At 45.1% G+C, this 18,092-nt stretch overlaps 1 protein-coding gene across 5 annotated transcripts in view; it reads right to left on the bottom strand.

Annotated features, from left to right (window-relative positions):
• The window catches only part of SRPK2 (SRSF protein kinase 2), a 221,545-nt gene that overhangs the window by 15,583 nt on the left and 187,870 nt on the right, over window positions 1-18,092 (bottom strand). For 4 of the 5 annotated variants that reach the window (XM_068550421.1, XM_068550419.1, XM_068550423.1 and 1 more), the window contains 6 exons: window positions 13,695-13,860; window positions 12,523-12,548; window positions 10,764-11,010; window positions 9,672-10,154; window positions 2,653-2,753; window positions 2,431-2,538 (listed from right to left, as the gene is read on the bottom strand). In XM_068550421.1, coding sequence (XP_068406522.1) covers window positions 2,431-2,538; window positions 2,653-2,753; window positions 9,672-10,154; window positions 10,764-11,010; window positions 12,523-12,548; window positions 13,695-13,860 — 1,131 coding nt within the window. The remainder of the gene's footprint in view (window positions 1-2,430; window positions 2,539-2,652; window positions 2,754-9,671; window positions 10,155-10,763; window positions 11,011-12,522; window positions 12,549-13,694; window positions 13,861-18,092) is intronic. The other variant, XM_068550420.1, reaches the window with a different exon arrangement.

Here is an 18,092-nt window from a genome sequence, read left to right as displayed (position 1 = left end):
TGAACATGGCTACCAGCCACCACTCTCGGCTCCACTAGCGTCTCTGTAAGATTTGATGCCCTTTATAACAAAGAACCCTGGGCTTTACCACCGAGAACAATCTGGAGCTTCACGACAGCTTGGTATTATGAATTTAATGTACCGTTACCTACTTAAACCTCAACAGCAGGGTGGGGTGGGCAAAGACGCCTCACCTTCACCAGGTTCTCTACGAAGAACAAGAGGGGACCTCTCAGCCACGGCCTCCGGGGAGGGGGGAGTGGGGAATGAAGGCTTGCCCCCACTCCCAGAAAATCACCCTTAAACTGATTAAAAAGAACTTCCTCAGCAGCCCTAGAAGTACTGAGGGACCTTACGCTTCACTTCTTGGGAAGCGGGAGGCAAAGGAGACGGAGTGAGCGCTTCTCCGCGGGAGTCTGCTCTTGACGCTGACGCCACCGCCCACAGCAACTGCAGGGCTCAGCAGGGCAGGAGGCTGCGTGGAGGGGCGGACCCTCATCTCACAGAGGCCAGACAGGAAGCCAGGTATAAAACTGTACTGACAGCTCCACCATTATCCTACTACATCTGTGATCTTGTCCTATTTTTCTGGTTATATCACCAAAATTTAACACCCCGAATTAGAAGCACAGGATTTCAGAGCTGAAAGACTCTGCAGAGTGTAAACGAGGGCAGCCCCGATACAGCCCCTTCTGTGCTGCTGGGGAGGAGGAGGGCCTGACCTCACCACACCCTGAGGTTCAACACCCCTGCAGCTCCCACTGCTGACGGCGCCCCCTTCTGCTGACCTGGCCGCTGCCTCCCACTGCTTCCAGCCCCCAGCCCCCCTCCCCGCTGCCCCCCCCCCGACTCGCCCACAGGGAGCCTCACCCCTGCCCACACAGCAGGCCCTGCGTTCTAAGGAACCATGACACGTCCACCAATTCTCTCTCTCTCTCTTTTTTTTTTTTTAATTTAAAAAGAGTTATTAAAAAGAAAAAAGGCTAGAGTGGCTACCACCCCCCACCCCCTGGCCTCTGGCTCATGATCTCCGACCCCTGCCCTCCTCCCACTCCAATAACCTCCCTCGTTCAGAAGTCAGCCCCCCACCCCCCACCCCCCACCCCCGGGCCGGCCCAGCCATCTGGTCTACCAATTCTTTTAACCCTCCTTTTCCATACCTAGCAAGGCAAGGGCTCAGTTTTTGATACTTAACTGAGAAACTTAAAATTATTCTCTGGCATCACCCATCAGAGCAACATGGGAACAGAAAGGCACACTGTTCTAGATCTGTTGGGCCATACTGGCTGCAAACTTGAAAAAAAACAGAACATCCCCTTTTTTCATGTTGTTTTAGCACGACTTGCTAACAGTGCTATACTTTAGCATCAGAGGACACACCCAAAAGAAGTATTACATTAATCCTTGAATAACAGACAATTACACTTACTCTGCATTGTTTTTTTAGTGAGAAGACACGTACCAAGCTTTGCACACATGCCATGCCCTCTCATTTAAATATCAGAGGAGAATTTGGAGAAAAAAATGAGGAAAGCATGAAACCACGTGAAGCAAGAGACACATGCATCCCCTTTTCCAACAAAGGACTACAAAGCTCAGCCCACTAAGAGGAAGGTGACAAACTGACCAGGAAACAGGACCAAGAGAGAAACTGGAACTGGCTTATGGACGAGGGACCATTCGTGCTTATCGGTTCACAGGTAAGGAGTAGGTGAGAAGAGGCACTGGTGGGGCTGAGGAGAGTTTAGACACAACCAGACTTTTGATGCACACAAGTGGCAGTAAAAATGGCTACATCATACTGGAGAAACAAGAGGCATCCTGAGGCCCTGAGGAAAACCATCGCTGAGCTGCCTAAGGGAACAGACTGGTCAAACAGGGTACAGGCGGCTGCTGGTGCCTCAGACATGGCTGGACACAGCCTAGAGCAGTAAGCCACAACAGTCTCTAGATTCTGCTTAACAGAAGGAGAGAGATTAAACACTGGTATATGGGGAAATCCTCTCTCTCCAGTAAGGAGATAAGGTCTGTCAGAACCCCTCAGACAACCTTCCCCTAAATCACAGCTGTCTCATCTTCCTTCACAGCCTGAGTGAGGGGGAAAACTGCGTACAACCTGCAAGCTTTCAGGAGCCAACAGGAACTCCTTGAAGTCACTGTCACCACAGCGGAGGTCTGATTCTCGGGGCCGTGGGCTACAGAGGGCCTCGCGAGGTCGTCTCTCACAAGACCAAACCAAAACACACAGCAGGACACGCCAGAGAAGGTCTCTTAAGATACCCAAGGCAGCCACCTTCCCCTCACCCACCCCTCAGTGGACAACCTTCACGGTCAGAAAGCTTAGACCACAGGCCCTGGCGAGGCTGGCCCATCACGGGAACTAAAAGGATGAGCCTTTACACAGAGGAAAATGGCAAAGGTCGTGCTTACCATACACGCCGTACTCCAAATGTCAGCAGGGGTACTGTAACCTGCTCCTATTAAAACCTCTATGGATCTATACTGACGCGTCTGGATGTCTTCTGTGAAGTGTTTATGCTGGAAGGGAACAGACTGCATTACCGTGGAGGAACACAGACATCAAACGAGAGAAAAAGCATCTTCTAATACATGATCACAACCGAAATGTTTTAGAAAGAAAACTCTACTTACCACCCAACAAGCGTTTCCCAGGTCAGCAATTTTAACTCTAATTTTATCTGCATTCCGTGGGTCCAAGGGATTCACCAACAGGTCGGCTGCCCGGGTTTTTGCTGGCATGAGCAAACAGCAGGACAGTTAGTGCCTGGGATAAGTGGTTTGCATGTGTGCACACAATGCTTGCTGGGCACAGTCTCCTTTTCTAGAAAAGTGGTGGGTGATCATTTAGGCCTGGAATCCTGTAAGTTGAACTCAACAGAATTTAAATTCTTGGTCTCCATCTCCGGAAAATACTTCACAAGAGAGCAAATTGCCCAGAGACCCCATGGACACTGCCTTGCCCTTTCTCCTTTCTCCCGATCCTTCACCGAGCAGGTCAGCCCTGCTTGGTTCCTGCATCTTTTATAGCTGCTCCTCATTAGGCCACGCCAGTTCCCTAATGGACCCCGTCTAGCTCAGAAGTGCGTTATTACTTAATGTGAGGGTAGAGAGAACGCTCCCCAGGGTGTGCCCATCCCTTCCTAAGTGGCCCACAGCCCTCACCTCTCCCTCTGCCTGGGCCGAGCACAGAGACCTCAAGAGTTAGATGATGGCCGATTAACAAATACAGATTAAAGGCAGGGACTAACCAATTCTGGTTTAGCTGTGGACAAGGAACACTCCAGAACAGAGGTCTCTTGAGACGGCCCAGGCCCTATGAGGTCCCTCACGAACTCGTCAAATACTCAAGCCACTCTCAACCCCCAGCAACCCTGAGGAATTCTCAACAGTAGGCACGGGGCCGGGATTCTCAGGGCTGCGGGGCCAGAGAAGCTTTTCAGACAAGCACAGACCAGGCCTGCAGGAAGCACAGTTAACCAGGCGGCAGGGACAAAGAAGAATAATGTGGTGAGGCCCAGACAGAAAATGCTGAAATGACTCAGCATCTCCATCAAACCTCAAACTGACCGGCAAGCTGGGATTTCTGGTAAAGATGAGATGTAACCATGGCTTTTCATTCATTTCAGAAGTAATTCTGAAATGGTACTCACAGACAAAACAGAAAAGCCCGCTCAGTGCAGAATATTAAACACCCTTTAGCTCACTCGAAGGTGGGCACTGCTGGAATGACTGTCCCTCCTCTGGGTAGACCCGTGCTGTGGAGCTCGGCACCCCAGGTGGGCGGCAAGGCCAGGCTGCATGCACCATGAGCAGGACCCAGGACCTGGGGCGCCCACAGAGCTCCCCAGGAGGGGCCAGAAAATGCGAGAGAACTCTGGCAACGTTTTAACCCTCAAGACCTGTTCCTCAGACTTACGGATCAACCCAAGCCAGCCAGGCGCACACGTTCCCTTCCTGCTATCTGCCCTGCACCACGCCCCTCTGTATGAGGACGGTGATCCACAGGGAGGCCTCACCAAAGGCCAGGTGTGAGCCGAGGAGAAGAAACACAGGGAATCAGGAATGGTGAGAAGGACGGCAGCACAAAGACCCACACAAAGAGGCAAGGTGTTCACGCGGAACGGGGAATGGGCTGAGAAACCGAGTTCTAGAAGAAACATAAAAATGCCGACCCAACAGACAGATGGCCAGCACTGGAAATGGCTTAGATGAATCCCTCATGTCATTTAATAAAGGAGACTCGGCAGGCAAGAAAATGGAATGTGAGGTTTGCAGAACTGGATTCAAATCTGTTTCTACGTCTATAAGTTACAAGACTCTGGCAAATGACTTAAACTCTGAGGCTCAGTTCTCAGTAAAGGAGGAAGAGGAAGGGACCACCCCTCCTCCACCAAAAAATAGAAATGAAAAAAAGACCAAACACAGGAGAGCTACGATAGCGCCTGGCTGGCCAGATCCAGGGGCTCCCCGCTGCCTGCCACCAGCCAGACCACCCTCTGAGGCCAGGGCTTCTAAATGGCCCGTGAGGGACCAGCCAAAGCCCCCGCGGCACAGAAAGGATGGGAGGCCAAGCCGTGGCTTCCAGCACCGCAAACCACTGAGATCAAAGGCCTGGCAGCAGAAGAGGATGAAGCGGCAGGTTCTGACTGAGTGAGCTGCCATCAAGGGTGCTTGAGTGGAAAGAGGGGATCTGAAACCGCCACCCTCTCCCAGTCGTTGTTCTAAAGACATCACACATGAATCACTTCAGCTAGAGGAAAAACACCTTAAAAACACAACATCACACATCTTCAGTACAGATCCTCCCCGACTTACGATGGGGTTATGTCCCAAAAAAACCCATCTCAAGTTGAAAATATCGTTAAGTTCAAAATGCATTCAATTACACATCACCTACCACATGTCATAGCTGAGCCTAGTACCTTCAACATCACTCAGGACACTTACGTTAGCCCACAGTTGGGCAAAAACAACTAACACAAAGCCTACTTCATAATAAACTGTGTTGAATATCTCATGTAATTTATTGCATCCTGTACTGAAGTGAAAGACAGAAGGGCTGTCTGGGCACAGAGTGGTTGTACGTGTGCCGGGTGTCCACTCGCGTGATTGCGTGGCTGCCTGCGGGCTGCCCAGCATCACAAGGCGGGGTCGTGCAGTGTATCGCTAGCCCGGGGAAAGATCGCAATTCAGAATGCGAAGCACAGCTTCTACAGAATGCATTTCGCTTTCGCACCATCGTAAAGCCGAACCACTGTTAATTCAGGGGCCACCTGCACAGTTTCTTTGTATTTAATACCCCTCGTTTATGAGCACTAGACAAAGTCTCTTTGGTGACCTGCTGCTATCCTCCTAGTTCATGTCTGTGCGTGATTACCCAGCGCACAATGCGTTCCAAAAGATGCTAGGGAATTTACCTCAAAATTTTAACTGTATTAAGAACGCAAAGGACGTAAAAGAGAATCAGCTTGCACTTCTTTTCCCAGTGTGCTAGTTTCCTGCTCTAGGTAATCTGTAAAAGGTTCCCTGAGTACAACACTCACAAAGGCCCGTTTAAACACAGGGACAGTCACACTTGCTGTGCAGTCGTACGAGTTTTGCTTTGCCCAGAAATCAGATCCCCTCCCGTAATTCAGGCACTATTATGCAACTACCAGAGCTCTTCCCTGCTCTCTGCTTCTACCAAGGAGGGAATGAAAAGTGGGGAGAGAGAGGCGGGAAGATTTCACTTCAGGAAGGGCTGGAGTCCTCAAGTCATTCTGATAAGCTGGTCTCTGGGTGGCACTGTGCTCTCACTCCATCTGAGGTGATCCTAGGAACCAGTAAGATGGCAGCCAGTGGGGCCTCGGTGATGAAACCGCCATCACCACTCATCTGCAAGGCACTGTGCTAGGCCCACACTGACACTTTTATGTTTAAAACATCCTTACAAGGAAGGCATGAATACCCTCTTTATATGCAGGAGATTTAGTACCAGCCTAAAGAAAGAGCAGAACTAGGAGATGTAATGCCCAAACCTGACCTATTTGTTCACAAATAGGTATTGTGAGTATTTACTGAGTCCCCTCTATGTGCCAGACATTGCCCTGGCACTGGGAAGAGCATCGACAAGACATACAAGGTTCCGCCACCACACCCCAAATTAGGAAACTCACGCACTCGTTGGGAATATGGGTGATAAATAAAATGAATGATTCACACACCATGTCAAGTAGCTCTATATGCTAAGAAGAAAAACAGAGTGGAGAAAGGAGACGGCTACTGATGAGGGTGTCTGGCCACGGGTGGGGGTGGAGAGGGAGTCTTTTCTGAGAAAGTGGCCTTTGAGGAGAGGCCCGAACAAAGGGAGGCACAGAGGAGAGAAGCTCCGGGCAGAGAAGACAGCAAGTGCAAAGCGCCAAGAGGCAGAAACAAGCCTGCACCCTTGAGAAAGCTCAGAAAGAAGACAGTGTGGGAGGGGCAGAATGAGCAGGGGAAATAGAGGCGGGTGGGGAACGATATGAGAAAGAGCGCGGCCGGGACGGACTGTACAGGGCTGTTAAGCTTTAGGGAATGACGCCTCTGCGGGTTATGCTACACGGTCGGGGGGCGGGGGGAATGTGCTTTAAAAAGCTCTCTCGGGACTGTTCCTCGGGGAACAGACTAGGAGCAACAGTGGAGTGAGAAGAGTGGAGTCATGTTCCAGCAGCCTAGCCAAGCACTGCCACTGACACGGGTCACTACTAGGTGAGGGGGAGAGGATTCAACATACACCTTGCAGGTACCACCCTGCTCCCAGGCCTTTGTGCTTCAGATGTGCTGAGCCCAGATACGTGCTACGGCTCCAGCAGTAATAACCCAAGAGGAACCCTCCTCTTCTCAACCTTCAGTGGCTACAAAACTACTCCAGGGAGAAGAGTTCACATCCTTAGCCTGGCATGTAAGTTCTTTCTCAATCTTCTCACTGTGGCCCCAGCTTTTCTTCTACTATTTCCTAACGTATACATTCTGCTATAACGACAAGGATCTACACAAACTCAGGAAAGGATGTTTCTCTCGCCTCATGTTCTTGTAGTACCTGGTGGCCAACTTCCAGTCTCTAGACCATACGCCTTCCATGTAGGAAACAAAACACCTCCCCTGCGGGAGGCTGTTCACGGTTATCCAAAGACCAGGCTGCAAACCCAAGCCGAGTGCCTCCAAATAAATGACTGGATCAATGAAAAGGTCAGCTTGGTAAGAGACTAGGATCAGTGAAAAAAACAGACCTCCTATTTCTCCCTGATGCAATATTCACGCAACAGCCAGGGTGCTGGGGACAGAATGTGTGCTGGACAAAGTAAAATTCTGACTGTGAATGGGAAACGGTGGGAGAATGGGAAGAATGGAAGAACATAGTCAGGTATCACTGATTTGTTGGTTCATTACTCAATAAATGCTTATCTTAGCACTGAGTTAGATGCTGAGGATACAAAGATAGAAATACACAGCACTCTCAAAGCGTTTACCTCCTAGTGAAGAGGAAGACAGTGGAAACGAACAATGAACACACAGTGAAGAAAAGTCTGACCAGCAGGAAAGGAGGGGAACAAGAACTGGGACCTGCCAGGGGACACAGTGAGGACCCAACAAAAGAAAAGAGGTGTGCCCAAACAAACAGGAGGAAGCGCTCCAAGCAGGAGGGAAAGCATCAGCAAAGGCACAGAAGCATGAGCGAGCACGCCATGTTCACACAGACACTTGTTATTATGTCTTAAAAATAAATGGGGAAGAGACTACGCTACACTTGAGATTACTAAACCTTTTCACTGTTTTCTCCATCAGTAAAAGATGTTTGAACACTCATTTCAATATATGCATGTTTATAAACTTTACATACTACTGTTCCTATATATCATGTACATTATAAAAAACATTTAAAAAATATCAATAGCAAAAATTACTTGGAGACATGGCCGACTCCAGCCTGGGGCAGGGAAAGTATGAACCTGGGCACATGGCTCTAGAAGAGCAAGGGGGCACCTGAGGAATAACGGGGTCTGTCAAAAGGACTTAAGAGACAACCTGAGGAGGCTCACACAGACCAAATGTGGGATAATCCTGGCATTCAAAAAAAAGCTGTAAACGATAACACACAATTCGATGTGTTAATTAAAGAGAAAAAAAAAAATCCATGAGTCCACAATATGAAGGAATGCGTGAGAGACTGCAGGGAGGGTGGTGTCTCTAGAAAGAGCATGAAAGCCTCCCTCCTTTCCCATACACCACGCCCTACACATCCCTTCCATCTGGATGTTCCTGACTTACATCCTTTTTTGATAAACTGATTATCCAGCAAGTAAACTGTTCTCCTGAGTTCCGTGAGCTGCTCTAACAAATTATCCAACCCCAGGGCAGCATCACAGAAACCTCTGATTTACAGCTGATTGTTCAGAAGCACAGGTGACAACATGGACTTGTGATGGATGTGGGGGGAGTGCAGGGGGAGACCGACACAGTCTTGTGAGACTGAGCCCTTAACCCTGGGATCTGACACTATCTCCAAGTAGTGTCAGACTTTACTTTAATTGCAAGACACCGAGCTGGTGCCGGAGAACTGTTTAGGTGGGGAGACACCCCTACACACACACTTGGTAACCAAAAGTGTCAGCAGTAATATGGGAGCAGAATGAGAGTAAAGGAGACACAGAGGTGAGTTTTTCCTCAGGTGAGGCTACATTCCTCGTGAAAGCATTTTATTTAGCACCTTGAAACCCTCTGGTCAGGGTAAAGGTAATAAACAGGAGCAGAATATGTCTGTCCAATTAAAAAAAATATATATATATATCTTTAGGATGACTAGTTGTGGCCAATGAGTAACAGAGAAGAAGGCTTTGCAGGTCTCTCAGCTACTGGAATCAAAGGGGCTGCAGAACATCTTGAGCTATTTGCAGGGCTGGCTCATCAACTGGCTCACCATGTGTTAACATTCTTGCCAGCAGAGGGAGCAGAGGAGGCTTCTGAGCTCTTCCACTGTGGGCCAGAACGGAAACCAACCGTGTGTGACACCCAGGGTTTGCCTACTCAAGTCCCCTAGCATGCCACAGGCAGAGATCTGTCATGTGGCATTCACCCTCAAAATCAGGGTTTGATATACATCATCATCACATTTAAACCCACACTGCTTCCTTTAAAATGTCAACAGAAGAGTCCTATAATCAGGAACAACTTTCAAAATAAAGTAAGACACTTCCTCCTCACTACAAATAAAGAGCAGGCACATTTTTCCTTGAATAGAAACGAAACAAAACAAAGAACCAAAAACTAAATATAATAACACTGTCAGGTGGAAGTACAAATTGTGAATTAAACTACACATGCTAAAAAGCTACAGGGGTAAGATGCTAGGCTTGGAAGGTTTCTGCCAAGGTATGATCACTAGCTAAAGACAGGAAGAAGGAAAAGAACTCAGAAATGGGATCTGATATGCAAAGAGGAAGAGAAAGCCTAGTGGCACAGAATATATTTTAAATTACATTAACTTACTCATGAGTACAAAAGTAATAAAATGAAAATGGTTAACGCATGCATACACGGCTTTACCATCTCCAGCCAATTCCCTTCACAGCATGTGTCAAGGGTATGACACTTGGGCCACTGAAAGCAGACACCTGATGGGAAGGGACACTTACTTTTTGGCAAATCCCCAGTGCTGGAGGCTGAAACTGTCCTGCTTCTGTCATGGGATGGACTGCTTTCCTCATGCTCGGTAAGCGGGGATCCCTCAGAAAGTGCAGAGCCACAAGCCACAGGTTCTAAGGGCCCAGAGAACAAGGATGTGGAAAACTCTGGAAACTGGGACTCAGGAATTTTATGTCGTCCATTTGGCAATTCACCATTGAATTGTTCGTAGGAGCTGCTATATGTGTAATCGCTCTCTGCATTCGGCTCATCGAGGTTATATTCCTCGGGGTTTGGGCAATCTTCCTCATCATCGTCTTCATCATCCAGCTGCTGTTCCAGTAAGAAGGGGCCATTCTCAACATGGCCATTGGTTTTGGGTGATTCTATCCAAGTAGGGTCTACGTTCGCGAGTTCCTGTTCAACATCGTCTTCATCTTTCTCAGTGTTTTCTTTCTCAGTGTCTTCTTTCTCCTCCTGGTCCTCAGCTTCACCTTAAAAAGTTGAAGGGTAAGAATTAGAACTTGTCACTCTCCTTAACAGAGTGCAGTAGGCACTTATCTCCTCCAACAAGAGACAAATTCAAATGTGCTAATTTCATGTGCTACAGAGCAAACCACCTCTTGACTCTCAGGGTAAAATCTTTAGGTACTCTAAATCTTGTTTTTCATTTATTAAATAACTGGCCTACTCTTATTAGAAAAACTTAGCTCTTAGGGAAAATGGGCATGAATGGAGCTGTACTTCCATTTCTACCCTCTTCTCTATAATCTTCAGAAAAGGTCTGAGGGTACATTACTGTTAAGTAAAAGCTTAATTACAAAATGAAGGACAATCATTAGCATGATAAAGACATGGTGTTTCTCAGACGTTTGACATTTAAAAAAAAAAAACTATTTTGAAATATTAACATATTTCTGGCACACATTTTACAAAGCAAGTACCAGACAGTTCCCCACGCTCTCCAGTAAGGCCTTGGAGAGAACCACCTTCCTGTCTGAAGCATCAGCGCAGCACCAAGTCACCCTGCATGGTGACCTGGCGGGTCCCTACTGTGGGAGCTCCTGGGCTCCTATGCAGCCCTGTCTCCAGATTCCACTGACCGTTGTTATTCGCAGTCTCACCCTCGGCTGCCTCCTCTAATCCTGCTGTTTTTAGTTTCACCTCTGGGTGGTATTCATCATCTTGCTCATTGGAAGGTACAGCTGATGTGACGTTTTCTTCTATTATTTTCCTTTCAGCTTCTCGCTCCAATTCTTCTATTTCCTGCAGGCGCTTTTCCAATAACTCAGCCTGCCTTTTCTGCTTCTTTTTCAGTTTTTTCTTTTTGTTTTTAGATATTTTTCCTATCTACAACATGTTAAGAAAATACCACAGGTCAGTTTGCTTCTTTTTAAAGCACTACGCAACAGCGTAAGTGCTGGCAGCATGGCAAATACCAACACAGGCTGTTTTTCTCAGGTCGCATTCAATTAAAATCACATGCCCAGACATGAGATCCACATCACGGTTAGGGTTACAGCAAAACCAGAAGAAAAGAAACCAGTGCTAATATCACGTAACGGGACTACCACCGGCCCTTGCCCTTAGAGAGATATAGCTTAAATCCAGCAAGTCTTTCCCCTTTAAACTCTAAGAAGAACTAAATATGCTGAGATACTCTTGACTTTAAACAAGAAGCACCTCTTGCAAGTTTTATTTGCTGCTGCCTGTCTATAAAGTAACAATGTCCCCTCTCCTTAACTGTCTTACTCAACTGCCTGCCAAATCAGGTGTATTTCATTCACTGTTGGTCAATAGCACTGTTTGCGTTTGGGTCTCACACAGTGAGCTGTTATCAACAGCCAAGACTGCAGGAACTGTAAAAAATGAGCACATGAAGTAAAGGGAAAAAAGAAAAAGCCATGGTTTCAGTCTGCCTCCAATCATGGCGAGCTGACTTGGAAAGTACTGGCAATGAGAGCCTCCAGTCTTGCACAGAATCAATAATCAAAACAAGCTGCTCAAGCCACAGCAGAACTCAGCAGGCCAGGTGGAATAATTCTTACAGTTCCCTCTCCTAGTAGGACTTCCATTCCAAACTGAGGGCTGCTGGCAGCACTCTGAAGTTCTGCACATTTCCTTCCAAAAGCTTTTGGTTCATAAAGATCTTTTAAAACTTGTAGATGACCCATCAACTCAAGACATATATATATAAATATATATATATATATATATATATATATATATATTTTTTTTTTTTTTTTCTGTGCTCGACTAGAACCAAGCCAGGTTTAGCTCTGCTGGGGTAGGATTTAATTCCAAACAGCTTGTTTCATTTGCTCTCATTCAGCATTTTGACAGGACCACAAAGATAATACTCTTTCATATTTAACTACTACCTGGAAAAAAAAAAAAAATCAGAACAGCAGCTTCAGAAAAGCAGGTAACTTAGAGGCAGATCAGAAATAATATAAAGTGTTTTTGGAACAATCACACTTAAAACCCTATCTCTATAACCTCACATTTTACCAGACTCAGCCAAGAGCACTCCAGAAAGCGCATGAGGAAAACCAAGATAGAATTTGGGGCAGCTCTAATTATCCCCCAACTCTAAAAATCACTTCACCTTATCAAAACATTGTCTTACATATTCAAGGACACCCAGCATTTATAAACATGACTGTCTTTTACATTAAAATACATTACAACATCTGTGATTGAGAAAGGAACAAAAAAATGCACAACCAATTCCCCCAAACAATCCTTAATGAAAAATTGTTGCAGAAAGAAACAAAAACTAACGTTACAATTCGAAAAGTTCAATAATGAATAGTCACTTTTGACAGGGAGGTGAATATAAGTATATGTGTAAGTACTTACAGGTTTTTGCTGTGGAGCAGTACTCACTAAAACAAAACAAAATAAAATGAACATTTAGAGCAAAATAGATACTTATCTTTATGTAGGTAATCTGAACTGTAAAATGAAATAACTACTGTCTTTTAACGGCTATGGAACTTCAACAACTGTTAAATACTAAAACTTCTGAATCAGAGAGACCTAAAGTTTATCCAACTCAAACAAATGACTGGCTCTTAAAAGGCAAACCCATAGTGGTTCATATGGAGTCATTTCTCTTACTTAACTAAAATTAAATACGCATTCATTTCAAAAACAGACAATCCCAAAGCACTGACTGATAAGAAAATGGAGACGAGTCATCCAACCAAATTTGTTTAAAGACAATGAAATGAACGATTCACTTACACAACTATGTTTGAAAACTATTTCACAAGTTTATACAACTAAAGTTAAGTCCAATACTGCAGCAAATATTCTAGAAATCACATGAACAGACTTGGCCAGTGTCAGAAGCTTGACAGACTATGGTTCCGTGATCTAAAAAACACCCTGATGTTAGAAAACGAGATTCAGAAGTGGTGCATGTCCCAAGAGCCCCAGGCAGACAGAGGGCTTTTGCCCTGCAGTCCTCGTGCCTGCCTGACAACACACTAGGGCAGAGAGCACGTGAAGAGAGGGTGAAAGCACCGTCCACACTTCACTGCCACCACGACACCGCCAACACCACAAATAAAACTACATACACCAATACTCAAGTCAGTTGGTCTTCTCCCACCCTGAAGTCTTTTGAAACTAATTCTAAATCCACCAGCTAGACTGAGATTGATGTAGCTGTGCTCACTGGAGTCAAGGAAGCACTCTGATGACTGAACGTCGGCTACATGAGACCTCTTGCTATAACAGACATCCCTCTGCAGAGGAGTGGGCAACACAGGACAGTGTTCTAAGGAGATGAAGCAGCAGGTAAGAATTCAATGACCTTTTAAGGGAGGACAAAGTAATTCAAATATTAAAGTACAACTTAACTGGGGCATCTTCCTGCTCAAGAAAAAGGTCTAGCTGCTTCTAGTCATCAGGCTCTTACAAAAGCTCCTAATACATACACATCTGACTCAACTGCCCCCAGTGTACAACTTGGCAGGCTCTCAATGTCCCGCACAGACTGAAACAAAGCTGGCGCAGCCCCTCACCTGCAGACCCCGAAGGAGGAGGAGCGCCCGCTTTCTGCCACTCAGTGGCCTCGGCTGCCATCCTTCTCACATATGCATCGTCCACGCACATCAAGATGTTTTCCGGCTTTATGTCAGTATGAATGATCTTGCACTTACTGTGTAGATAATCTAACCCCTGAAGGACCTGATCGTGTGAAATCAAGAGAGGAGATGACTTATTAATACCTTTATTATTGAACATTTGTTTGTAAAATAGTTAAAATCATTACAAGGCACAAAATACAATGGATACAAAGGGTTTTAGTAAAAATCTTCCTCCCACCCCGGCCCCCATAGGAACCCAGCTCTTCCCCAGAAGCAAGCAATGTGTATCATCCTGGAAATAATTTATGCTCATGGAAGCAAATGCATCTATACTTATACTCTTTTAAATATCAACTTCAGTGAGATACAATTTACATGTCACACAATTCACCCTTTTAAGGGTACCATTCAATGGTTTCTAGATGTACAGCCCTCACCACTATCTAATTTAGAACACTTTCATCACACAAAGAAGAAACACTGCACACCAATTAGCTGTCACTCCCCCTCTCCTCCCAACTCCTCCAGCCCTAGGCAACCGCTAATCTGCTTTGCTGGGTTTGGACATTTTATATAAGTGGAATGATACAGAGTGGTCTTTTGTAACTGGCACAGTACTTCCATGGTTCATCCATGGGTAGCATGTATCAATATCTCATTTCTTTAAATGCCAAATAATATTCCATTGAAAATACCACATTTCATTCACTTGATGAATATTTGAGTTGTTTCCATTTTATGGCTATTATAAATAATATTGCTATGAACATTCACGTACAAGTTTTTGTGTGGACATATGTTTTTATTTTTCTCAGGTATGTGCCTAGGAGTGCAGTCACTGGGTCATACGGTAGCTCTATATTTAGCCTTTCAATGAGCTGCCAAACCGTTTTATACTATGGCTGCACCATTTTACACTCCAATCAGCAATGTGCGAGGATTCCAATTTTTTCATCATGGCCAATACTTGTCTTTTTATTTTAGTCACCCTACTGGGTATGAAGTGTGTATCTCATTGATCTGCATTCCCATAATGGCTAATGATGTGTGTACATTTTTAATATTGCAGGAAAGGACGATTAAATAGCCCTGATATCCAGGCAACAGTATAGCACTGAACTAAAAGAAAATGCTCAGCCAAGATATTCATGTACTTATTATATATATCATATACATATCATATATATCACAAAAATTACAGAGTATGGTGACCTAAATGCAAGGCCAAAGTTTTTCTGGAATTATTTCCATTAGAGGGGAATTGTTTCAATTCTTTCCATAAGGAAAAAAATATTTTAAAAATACAGTTCATGTTCCCATACATCAGAAACTCTACAAGCTCAATAAACGTTAACATTTGATAAACATCCTCATTCAAACACTGTAAGTCATTTAGGGGCCTTGACGACACTAGACAAGTAAGTGAGAAAAAGACAAGCAGAAGATATATAATATCAATCAGCTCTGACAAGTTCTCAGCAAAAAACCCAATGCTCCTGTCTACCTTGAGTTCCTGGCTAAACAATCTTAACAGACGACAAAACATTAGTAAGTCAAGGGAAAGAGGTTTCAGAAGAAAATGAAAGGGAGACCTGTCTCTTAAACAAGATGAAAATCCCCACACATATCTAAAAAAACTTTTCCTTGGAAATACTTTTACATGACTTCACTGACTGAACAACAGTCGAGCTCCTGTAACAGACCATACACCCTTCTAGATGTTTGACACACAGCAACAGAAGTTCCCTGTCTCCATTGGGCCTTGACTTTTTACCTTAGAATTAATATTGACTGTTTTAGATAATACTTCGATTAGAATATGTTTAAATTATGTTTAAAATGTCAAAGAACCAATAGGAAGAAAGAGATCATTATATATTTCCATAGAGAATAAGGTTATAATCCTGAAGGGAACACAATCTAATGAGCCTGTATGTTATTCACTGGCATTCACGTATCTTCTTTGAACAAACTGAAATATCATGTGGAGTTTTTATATCTGAATAACAAGAGAAATTATGAGACGTACAAGAGATTAATGGACAGGTACACTGATGACTTCCAGCCTGCAGAAGTAAAAGGAATTAAGAGTTTTTAGAAACTTTAAACTGTTTTAAATTATTCCAACTGAAACTTCATTTCAATCATCAAATATTAACTCAAAGTTAAAATGTCAGCATCTTTCCAAAAATATCTTTTCACCACCACCCATGCACAAGTTGCTCCTAACTTTCCACCTTAGTTCTTTCATAGTTCTTAGGTTGTTTTACTGTGCGAGACTCAGGTAAGAGTTAATGTGATCCAGTATCCAAAGGTGTTAAATGAATTCCAATGACAATGAGGCACTTGAGAGGACAAAAGTGTTCTCAGAAAGAATTTAAGGTTCCAGATTTTTAACACTGGCTGTTGCACTCAACTGGGTTAACCTTCCTCAAGAAGAAGCACAGCTTGTGTCTGACAATGAACAGAAGGAACAGACTATCACCGGGATAAATTAAGTTAATTAAGATAATGCAAATCTTAAAGGAAAGAGTTAAGAGACAGCATGGAACACTGTTAAATCATGACCTTGGGACTCAGACCACTCCTGTATTACTGCTCAATCACTCATTCACTAGGCAAGGTACTTAAGCTGCCTGAGCTTCCATTTTCATATCTATAAAAGGGGGAACATATCCATTAGACAGAAATATGGTAAGAATTAGAAATAATGTATGGAAAACTCACAAATACAAGGTCTAGCTCACAGGAAACTCAAACTAAATGGTAGAAATGAACTGAGTCAGAAGACTTGTATTGATACTGACGTAATAACCATAACTTATTAAATTTCTAAGTCACTTATTAAATTTCTCCGGGTCTCATTTCTCCCATCTATAATATGAATGGGCTCTACCTGATAAAACTCTGATTCTTTCTATTCTAGACTAATATATTTTTTAAAAAATCTTTAGCTATAAGAAGAATGGTTTTATTTTCAAAAACAGTATTTCTGTTCTCAGCCAGTGAAGTTTAAAGCAATTAAGCACCCCAGAATCCAGAATCAAACAATAATGATGGGCAATCTTACAACCATTTACGTTGAATAATTATGATCATGAAAAAAAGACAATCAACGAATCAAGCTTCATGCCCCAGGATAGACCTCTATTGCCTCACTTGTCCTATCACAGCATGCGTCTCTCTTGCCTACAAACCATACTTAGCCTCACCAGCAGGAGGCAGCACAGGCCGCAGAGATCCTCGGCTGCCATCCGCTTGACCAGGAGTCGGCGGATCAGCGTAGCCACAGAGGGGCCAGGGACGGGGCTGCATCCCACTTAGGGGACGGAGATCACACCCCAGGGCGGGGCCAGTTTTCTGCATGCGAGTCAGCAGCAGTGCAGACCTGGAGGCAGAGTCCGGGCTGAGAGCCAAGAGACCCTGCTCTGGTTCAGGAACTGACTAGCTATGGCTCCCCTTCCCTGACCTCAAATTCAGCCAGAAAACAAGGGCTTGGTCAGCACAGTCTCTGACATTTCTTTCTAGGCACCTATGAACCGTGTCAGAGACCGTCTGTTATGGTGTTAACAACATAAACTGGCTCTTCTCCACCTCGGCGTGCTAGAAATACGTCCTGTCGCAGACATAAAAGGAGGGAGTTGCGGATAATGTGGAGGTTTCACTTGAAGGTGTCTCTCTGGCCTGCTGGCCACCCAGAGGGAGCTTCCTCCCAAATTCTAAAATGCACAGAGGAACACAAGGACAGCAACTGTCCACACTGTCTCCTGATTCTGGTCACAACATGGGCACCTTAACAAAGGACACAGGGCGAGCAGACGGGGCAAGGCCTTGTGATGCAGCGCCCAGGGAAACCAGACCGGCAGCACTGCTCTGAGACACTGATGCTTGCAGAGGTGGAGGGGGACAGCAGAGGGCTCTCCTCAAGCCAGAAGCTTTGCTACTGGAAAGCGAAGGCACCCACCGGATCTCTCTTCCTCGCTAGGACAGACAGGAGGTAAGTGCTACAAGCTGCTCAGACGAGCACATGCCAGACTGAATGGAGAAGTGTGGCAAATACCTGCCTCAATCACAGAGGAAAAGGACCAGGGGACACGGTCCTCATCCGCTCTGTCCCGAAATCGCCGTCTGCTCCTCCTTCTTTCTAACTCTGACTAGTGAGAGCTAATGAGAAAATTCAGCAGCTGTACTTCACTCGTGAACATGGTCAGGATGAAAGATAAAGCACTGCGCCCAGCACTGAGGAAGCACACAGGAATGAGCTGGGAAAGGGGCTCAACTCCCTTGAAGGAAGCGACTTCCCCGAACTTCTGAGCTGCATACCCAACATTT

This window comes from Eschrichtius robustus, chromosome 8 (genome assembly GCF_028021215.1).
Source record: "Eschrichtius robustus isolate mEscRob2 chromosome 8, mEscRob2.pri, whole genome shotgun sequence".
NCBI classification, from domain to species: domain Eukaryota; kingdom Metazoa; phylum Chordata; class Mammalia; order Artiodactyla; family Eschrichtiidae; genus Eschrichtius; species Eschrichtius robustus.
This window is presented reverse-complemented; position numbering and strand designations above follow the sequence as displayed.